Source organism: Nicotiana tomentosiformis, chromosome 6, assembly GCF_000390325.3.
Source record: "Nicotiana tomentosiformis chromosome 6, ASM39032v3, whole genome shotgun sequence".
Taxonomy (NCBI): domain Eukaryota; kingdom Viridiplantae; phylum Streptophyta; class Magnoliopsida; order Solanales; family Solanaceae; genus Nicotiana; species Nicotiana tomentosiformis.
The window spans coordinates 148,755,926-148,765,876 of NC_090817.1; the positions used below are offsets into that span (position 1 = coordinate 148,755,926).

Consider the following 9,951-nt stretch of genomic DNA (forward strand, 5'->3'; position numbering starts at 1 on the left):
GTAGCCAGGGGTATGGTGGAAGTTCCCTCTGAGGGACCACGGGGTGGAGGCTGACCAGACACCCAAGCTTGATATACATCAGACAATTGCTGTCTCAATTTTCTTATTTCCTCCGACTCTTGTTCAACTGATTGACCCTGGGGGTCGTCAGTGATCAGCTCGATCTCATCATCGTTGGCCATTACTACTGCTCCCTTAGATCTAGTGAAGTAATGGTGTGTTGCCAGTTTCACCACAAATCAACCACCTTAAGCTTACTACGTAAGACACAGCAAACGTGTTAGGGTTAAGCATTTTATAGATAAGAATCACACATAATGTGCCATGCTCCAATCATTGTCACTATTTCTAGCATGCTTTTGGAGGCTTCATGTTTCATTCCGGCTTATGAGGTTGCTTCTTATTGACGCTCTAATTTTCTTATATTTTTTTTTCTTTTCTTTTTTTTAACTCACACCTCATTTTGATCCCTCATCTTAGAATCATTGAAAAATATTTTGATCGAACCTTTTTTGGGTTGCCTACGTATCATGTCGCCGCATGAATCAGATCATTACGTAGTTCAGGGGGAAATAATAACAATTTTTTTTTAATATTATTATTATTATTGAAATTGACTCTAAAGACATAAGTATGACTGAAAATGCGACAAATATAAAATTAAAAATGCGACAAATGAAAAATGAAACTACAAACTAATTCACTGCACTAAAACTTTAATCTTCAATGGTATTCTTGCTTAAAGTGATATCATCAAAGGTCTGTATCCCTTGGCCTCCACTCTCCCCCCAAAATCTCGTACAAATTCTGAAACAGTGCCGGCAACTGTGGAACAAGGGTACGTGCTTGTTGACCAACTTTCTCATTGTTTAGATGACGATGATCATTGTGAATATATGCTGCTTTCTCTGCCAATTGAAGTACTTGCTCTCTGGCTTGCCCCATATTCACGTGACAATTCTGTAACCATATCTGGGTAGTGTTGAGGGCGTTCCCCATTTGTGTCTCGCGTCCCTCGTATTCTTCAATACGGCGGTTTAGCACAGCTCTCTCAATCATCCACTGACGCCGCTCTGCCTCAAAATCTGCATGTTGATGACCTCTCTTATGCCTTTTTATTTCTTCCAATTGTGCATGAAACTGACCCTTTGAGTGTATCCAATAGGCCCTTTCTCTTTCAAACTTCTCTCTCTGTTGATCAAACTCCAATTGTTGTTGGTGCGCATCCTCTTCAACGATACTCAAGTCTTCTTGTAGCTGATGTATTTCAGCATTTTTATTTGCCTCAGATCTTCTAACTAAACCAATAGTGCTTGACAGTTCTTCTTCTAAGCGGGCCGCCTCATTTTTAGCATCCTTTAGATCTTTATCCATGACCCGTAAGGTAGATTGATAATCTTTCTCAATATTTAAATGAATCTGAGCGACTACGGCTTGTAGTTGGGCTTGTTGTTTGGATATGGTCATCCGGGCATGCTCCAATTCCTCTTTTAACCTTTCTATAGCTCTTTGATCATTTCTCCTCCTATTGGACCCTTCAGGCCCATCTCTAAGCGACGAAGGGTCATGAAACCAAGTAATATATTCAGGGATCACCTCTCCACGATCTCGGTCTTCTACCATATCATTCAACTCCGAGACTTTACTTGCATACCAAATTTTCATAATTTCTTCTTCGTCATGAGGTTGATCTTTACCAAAATCATAACAGAACTTGCTCATATCTCGTGTTGGTGGCACCTCCTGTAGTCGTGCAAATTGGCGCATTACCCGAAGTGGAGCATAAGACTGAACACCATCCAATCCTATGAGTACCAAATAAGAATGGTATGCAGACTCACAAATGACCTCTTTAGAGGAGAACCAATCGTAGTTCCAAGTGATCCGTTTGGCAGATAGAGTAAGAAGTAGTTCTTTCCAGGCGCCAATCCCCTCTGGTAAGTCACATTCGTCAATTCTTTTTTGGTGATCATAAGTATGATTGGGCCATAGCTCACTAAAATTAGTGATCGTAGAATGACGATAGAAATGCTCCAAAAACCATATCTGTAACAAAATGTTGCAACCATCAAAGTTTCGTGCGCCCATTTTACATCTAGTTAAAGCACGAAAAATGCAAGAAAGAATCATAGGGACCAAAGTATAATCACCCCCTTCTGAGGTCAGAGCCTCAACTACACCTGCCAAGCGGATGTCAATGCGTCCCTCTCTTTTCGGGAAAACTACACGCCCCAAAAAGGTGACCATAAATGCAAACCTTCTATGTACCTTCCATGTTTCCTTATCTTCCTTTGATTTCAATTTTCCCACATTCCTTTCGAAATTGCATTCTAGGCCATACAACTGAAACAAAAAGCCCAACTTAACCCATTTGCCTCCTAGACCTTCATATTGTCCGTAATTTATGTTCAAAAGTTTCAGAAACCTACCCTCGTTCATATTTTTTGGTACCATAGGCCTTTGGCGGCGAAGATTGCGGCCCCACCCCTGGAAATGGGCGATTTCCTCTAAGGTCGGAGTCATTTCACAGTCGGTAAAACGGAACACATTGTTTTCAGGATCCCAGTGCGGAATCAAAGCTTCAATCACATCCCTCCTCAGCTTTATCGTAATCATATGAACCAAATGTCCCAAGTATTTTTTTATCTGGTTTCGCTCATATTCCTTAAAGTCTCTCCACCAATCCCACAACAACTGTGGTATCTGATCGACAATCAGAAAATCTGGTATCCCTTCTGATCTGGGCCTCTTTTCAGACTTACCTCTTTCCCCACTCATGGTATACCTGTCCTCCCAGACACGGGGTTAGACTTTGATCAAATATATTATTGACACAAAAAAATTCCGATTTCTCGGGTTTTAACTCTTATAAAAGAAAAAGAAAAAGAAAAAAAAAGCTAAACTGTGGGACTAAAAAAAGTATTTTTGGTTTTTTTTTTTTTTTGGATTTTCTAAGGAAATAATTGTAAATAGGGAATTAAGGAAAAGGAAAATATTTTTGAATTTTTTCTGAAAATTGGGCCGAAACCGATGAGGTTTGCCTACGTATCTCACATCCGGTAAGAATCAGACCTGCGTAATTCGGTGATAAAACTTCCAATGAAACTAACTATATTTTCTCTCTTTATGAAAAATTAATCATGGACACCAAACGCACCAAATCACTTCGGGTTTTTTTTTTTTAAAAAAAAAGAACGAACATTTGTATAGAAATCGGGAGCATGTTTTTATTTTTTTTTATTTTTCTCTGCTTGTTCAACTAATCCACCCTAAAGCCGGTCGACATATAAGCCTCCCAAATAAAGTAACATGTAGCACATAAGTGAACGTTATGGTCTCAAAGAGGATACCTGTCTTATACGGACCCGGCCCCTGTGCCGAGTTTCGCTAAGTCAAATGCACGTGATGCAAATAAAGCGAACCTAATAGGGATATCCGGCATGAGGTATGTTCTTCTAGGTTGAAATCCTGATGGAGAAGGTGTCTAGACTGGCTTACTCGAGCGGACAACCCGAGCCGAGGAGCGTCAAGCGTCACCAGTAGTAGAACAGCACTGGCTAGCTAACGACTCTCTCGCCTAAGCATGTGTGACTAAATCCTTCACCAGAAGCTAGTAGGCTAACTGGCTTTATCTCAAGACAGAAATTTTATGATGCTGGTAGGCAAACACAACATAACTAACTATAAGAAGACTTAGAGGGGTGCGAGAAAGGATACAATTTATATGTACAGTTCAACAATATCAAAACAGTATAAAGTGGACAAGTAACAAATTAGGCCCAAATAAATCACAATATATACAAAAATTAATAAAGCCAAATAAAGTCAATATACAAGCTCGAATTCTTAATGTCCCCAGCAGAGTCGCCAGAGCTGTCACACCCCTTTTTCTACCTGCAAAGTAATATTGTGTGAATTAAAGAGTTTTTCCAATTAAAGTGACAAAATTGAGTAGGGATTATTTTATTTACAGAATCGCCACTTGGAATAGATTTTGTTGGTGTTCCAAGTCACCTTTTATTTGAATCCCTAATTAAAGAAAGATTTGACTCTATTATTATCGGTAGCGAAAACAAAGTCCGGGTAAGAAATTCTGTTAACCGGGGAGAAGGTGTAAGGCATTCCCCGAATCCCGTTGTTCTAGCACGGTTGCTTTTATTGACTAAAATTTGGCTTGAATTATTTTTGGATAAAATATGTATTATTTGCCTTAAGTTACTATTGTCTAGTGCTGCTTAATAATTAATAATTTTGGCCTAGGAGCATGCAAGCACACAAAGTCTTTATTTGATTATATGTATTGAAACAAAGAACGTGTCGGTACACATGGTTTAAATACAATTAATATTGAAAAGTTAAGGAGCGGGAATGCACACATGACTATTTTATTAAAAACAAAATCGACCAAGGATCGTGTATGAACACATGGTCTACATCTCAAATGTGCCTAAAATTGCCTATCGCTTAAATTAATTAAAAAGCGCTTCTTTTTTATTTATTACTGGTTCGACTGGAAAAAAAATATTATTATTAAAAATAATTTTCACTAATGCAAGATATTAAACCCGGGTAGGCTTATGTTAAGCTTTCATGGTATTGGGCCACTTATTTTATTTAACAAAAGATAATTTATTGGTTTTAAAGAAAATGCCCATCTTGCTTTCTATTGTCATTGGGCCTATAAATTTTAGCTTATTTGGACCATGTTGCTTAAGAGCCTCGATGACCAAGACAACACAAAATAAAAAGTATTCTTCTAAGCCCAAATTGCTTCTTACATTGATGTCCAAACTAAAAATTATTTTTTTTCATAAAAGAAACTTACATGCTAATTATTATATTTTATCTTCTTAACCAACTATTTCTTAAGGACTAACAGAATATTTCTACTCATCTACACCAATCATGGCACTAATCAAACTACACTCATTAACAACATAAAAACCACGACTAAATATAAAAACTACAAAAAACGGTAATACTTCAATGCTAAAGAGAAGAACTATATTAAGTATAACATTATATTGACTATAATTCAAAGCATCAAAATATTTGAAGCTAGAAGTCTTTCTTAGATAATTATACGTGAACCATGAAAGTAACTCACGGAAAAGAGCCCAAACTAAACAAACACGGTTAAAAGTGGGGTCTTTATCTTTTCCTTAAACTAAGTAATCTTAACAAAATGCAATTTCAATCACATATATAAAGAAGAAAACGATAATTTAACTAATTTTTAACAGATTTACATGATAATAACACTAATATAACATTCATCTTGAAACAAAATCAGATCTAATATGTTCCATCAACCAAACCGGGATCAAATCCCTCTTATTATCATCAAGAATCTGCAATATAAGAATTTGAAAGTTACCTGGTTTGTGGAATAATAAAATACAGCAGTGCAGCAATAAAAAACTCAGCAACAAATACAGTAGAAACAGCAGCAACTCAAGTGTTAAGACAACCCAGAAAACTCGACAAAGATGCTTGAAACTGGTAGCTATCAACTTCACAAATTGCCTAAGGGATCTTTTTATTTTTCTCGAGGTTTTTGCACTCAAATAATCCTCATTTCAGCTTGTTATATGTATTAAGCTGCTGATTTTTCTCAAAGATATATGTCTTTTTGCAACTCTCCAAGATGTGTTTCAGTATAAGATAGAGTGTCCCCCTTTTCAGTGAGTAAGGAACTCTGCATTCTAAGTGTAAGACAGTCCCTTTTATAAGAGAAAAACAACCCTTTCAATAGGCAAATAAAGTTAGATTTTTGGACAAATTTTGTTTCACCAAAAATCTATCCAAAAGACTAACTTTGTGTGCTAAACACTGTTCAAGGTCTGTCCCAAAGGTGAAAGGACAACCTGAAAATCTGCTGTGTTAGAAGCAAGGAGAAAAAATATCCTTTCAGCCACCCTACTAGTAAAAGTAAGCTACTATTACCCTATTTTGTGATAAAATAAACTAAACTTCAGATTTTAACCATCAACAACAAACTACTTGCTCAACACAAATCAAACTTGGACAACTATGAACTGACAAAGCATAGACGAGACTAAAAACCTAATTGAACTAAGTATTAAAATCAACTTGATGGGAATGAATTGGATTTGTGCAAACTAATTACTAAACAAACAACTAAATTCACAAACTAATGCTCAAAACAGAACGAGCATCGTTAATAATCGAACAACGACTAACAACAACTAAATAATCGACTAACTAAGTGAACGATTTAACTAATACACTAAAAATCATGTTTAAATCAATAACGAATCTAACAAACCACTAAACTAAATAGAGATAGCTTATTAAATAAACCTAACTTGAAACTCTAATTAACAAAAAATAACCAAAACAGAAAAAATAAAAATAAAAAAAAATCAGAAACTAATCTACTAAATTAAAAAAAAATCAGAAATTAATTAAAGAGATGACGATTATACCTAACAAGTATGCTTGAAGCCGTTCGAGCCACGAGAAGACGCCGGAGATGCTAAAAGGCCACTACCCGACTCCGAAACGCATGTTTCTTTCGGGTAGATGCTAGAACGAAATGCGTTTTAGCATCTCGCCAAAAGAAACGAGTGTCTTTGAGTCGAAAAATAACTAAAATGGGGGTTTGGGGCATTTTGGCGGTGGTGAGGCGGTGGAGCCGTGGCGGCGGCGAGGAGCGAGCCGCGGCGACGGGGATTTTGGGAGTGAAATGGATAGGAAAAGATAGGTCTCGTGGAGCTCTATCCATTCATGTATGTGTTGTAGGGTGGTGTTGGCCGGAGCTTCAAGAATTTGGACCAAAAAGTGGCGGCTAAAGTTTCTTAGATCTAAAATTCAAGGAGTTTGAGGGTTTTTTGAAGGAATTGGTTTGGAGATATGGGAAGAGGAGGTTGTGGAGATTATATGGTGTTAATTTGGAGGTGTTTGGAGGTGGTCCACCGCCGGTGGGTGATTTCCGGCGGCGGCGGTGGAGAGAAGAGAGAGAAGAGAGAGCAGAGAGAGAGAGAAGAGAGAGAGAGAGAGAGAGAGAGAGAGAGAGAGAGAGAGAGAAGAGAGAAAGAGTTATGGGTGAAATGAGGGAATTTTACAGATTTTTGAGGCTTTAAATACCTCTTGAGAGATCAAATATGGACCATTAGATCAATGGGTGATCAATGGGTGAGATTTGATCTTGAGTCACTTAATGAAACGACGTAGTTTTGAGGCAAAACTACGTCGTTCCGGACCCTTTCAAAGGCAGCCCCTTATCTTGCACTTTTGGCCACTTTCTCTTTCAAATTTGGCCCAATTTCTTTCTTAATCCTACTTATTAAACTAAATTTACACAAACAAATAAATTAATTAAGTAACTTATTCAAATGATCAATTAACTAGATTAATTCACCAATTGAATAGTTAGTTAATTCCTAAAATGCACAAATAAAGAAAGAACTATTTTTTGGTATTTTTATGATAGGAAATATGCAATCAAAGGCACAAAAATTAGGAAATATAATTAAAGCAACAAAACACTAATGACTTTAGGAGGTGTTAAAATAGTACAAAAATTAGATATTCACATTTACAATGGTGAGTTGTTGTGGCGCTTTATTTTTTACTATTGCGTAGGATTTCTTCTTCTTCTTTTTCTTAATTGCAAAATGGGTTCGTTAGATTTATTGTTGTTTTGACAAATTGATGATTGAGGTTTGTTCTTGATGATATTTGGAGGTTATATTTCAACTTTGAGCTCATTTGGAGTAGATTTAGGTATTAAATCGTATATTAGATTGTTAAAATTCGAAGAATAAATTTCTGTTTTGGGGCAATTTACACTTCAGGCCTATTTGGTCTTAAGTGCATGAAAACGTTGGTTGCACTACCGACCTTTTGGCCTTAAGTACATTTGAAGTGCAATTTTTCACTTCAGACATATTGGTTTTACGTGTAGGAAAACGTTTGTTGCACTTCAGACCTTTTGGCCTTAAGTGCATCTGAAGTACAATTTTTCACTTCAGACTTATTGGCCTTAAGTGCATGAAATCATTGGTTGCACTTCAGACTTATTTGGCCTTAAGTGTATCTGAAGTGCAATTTTTTCACGTCAAACTAATTTTTTTTAAACTTAAGATTCGATAAGTCTAAAGTTAATCGTAAAGTGTGTATGCTTGCAATTTTTTTCAAGTGGGTATAGGTTCAATTGTGACCTCAAAAATGGGTATAGTTGCAAAAACCCCGTCTTTACATGGTGTGATATTGTCCCCTTTGGGCCAAACCCCAAACCCCCACGGTTTTCCTCCAAATGGCCTCATACCATTAAGAGATCCTTACACCTTATATGTAGGCTCCCAATCTTTTCAATTACCAATATTGGACTTTGTTCGCGCTCCCAATCTTTTCAACAACCAATGTGAGACTTTGTTCGCACGCCCAACAATCTCCCCTCGAACTAAGGCTATAGGAATCAATTCATGAATTCTTCCTAAAGGGCTTTAAGTAATATTTTGTATGTTTCTCGATCTTTATTGTTTGCACTTATTTCGACGTATCACATAAGTATCATGCCATTAGGTATATTCTCTAAGTTAATGAAAGACAATATTTGAATCCTTAAAATTTCAATTCTTAAACCTTAAGGTTGTTGGCTTGTCTTATGTGTTTAAAATTATCCTGCCCGAACCAATGCACCTGTTTCATCCCTTAGACACCATGTTTAGGGGTAAATAGCCTAATTTACTATCTGTCCAACTGAAGAATTATGCCTGAAAGCCAGGAGTAATATTTTGTTTGCTTTATTGGTTATAACATTACTGTTAGGATTTGCTTAAACACCTAGATGCCATCTTATTAGGATGTTAATCATTTAGATATCATGTCTTTAGGACCTACTCCATTCATTCATGCTTTTGTTACAAATCTGAAGTTTATAGTAGTGTTGTTTTTTTCTTGACTTGGTTTAACTTGGACATATTCACCTATAGATCATGTTGGCCAGAAGATAATGCTTTAACTAATTATAACAATTTTGTGTCTATGGAAATAGTCCAAGCTCTATATTTTTGTGTGTTTGTGGCCTGTGTTCGATTGCAGGGGCTTAGCCTTGATAGTTATGGCTAAAGTTTAGTTCTTTAGACCAAGTTTGGAGTTGCCTGGGATGGAAAATTCAATAGGTGTCTGATTGAAGATGGGGATCTCTTTAGTTTATTTTAGGCTCACTTTGTAGTTCTTTTGGGAACAAGAGTGGGTTGCTCTAGTGGTGAGCACCCTCCACTTCCAACCAAGAGGTTGAGAGTTTGAGTCACCCCAAGAGCAAGGTGGGGAGTTCTTGGAGGGAGGGAGCCGAGGGTCTATCGGAAACAACCTCTTTACCCCAGGATAGGGGTAAGGTCTGCGTACACACTACCTTCCCCAGACCCCACTAGTAGGATTATACTGGGTTGTTGTTGTTGTTGTGACACTCTGTAGTAGTGAAGAGGGGTTATGTGCTAATTGCTATTTGTGTGCTTCCTTACTTATCTTCATGTTTTGGCATGCTTAAATAATTTGTTTTTCTTTTAAAATCGTTAGATACATACTTATAAGTTGAGAGTTTGAGTCACCCCAAGAGAAAGGTGAGGAGTTCTTGGAGGGAGGGAGCCGAGGGTCTATCGGAAACAGCCTCTTTACTCCAGGGTAGGGGTAAGGTCTGCGCAGACACTACCCTCCCCATACTCCACTAGTGGAATTATACTGGGTTGTTGTTGTTGTGACACTCTGTAGTAGTGAAGAGGGGTTATGTGCTAATTGCTATTTGTGTGCTTCCTTACTTATCTTCATGTTTTGGCATGCTTAAATAATTTATTTTTCTTTTAAAATCGTTAGATACATGCTTATAGGGACTACTTAATGGACAAAAAAAAAAAAGATTTCCTATGTGCTAACTATGTGGTTGGAGAACTGGTTAATTTCTTAATCCTAAGTAGCAACGTAGAT

At 37.1% G+C, this 9,951-nt stretch overlaps 1 protein-coding gene across 1 annotated transcript; it reads right to left on the reverse strand.

The window, feature by feature from the left end:
- Positions 1-753: 753 nt before the first annotated feature.
- On the reverse strand, positions 754-1,623 carry LOC138894923 (uncharacterized). The gene has a single exon (XM_070179661.1). The coding sequence runs from the start codon at positions 1,621-1,623 to the stop codon at positions 754-756; it is 870 nt and encodes a 289-aa protein (XP_070035762.1).
- Positions 1,624-9,951: the final 8,328 nt, after the last annotated feature.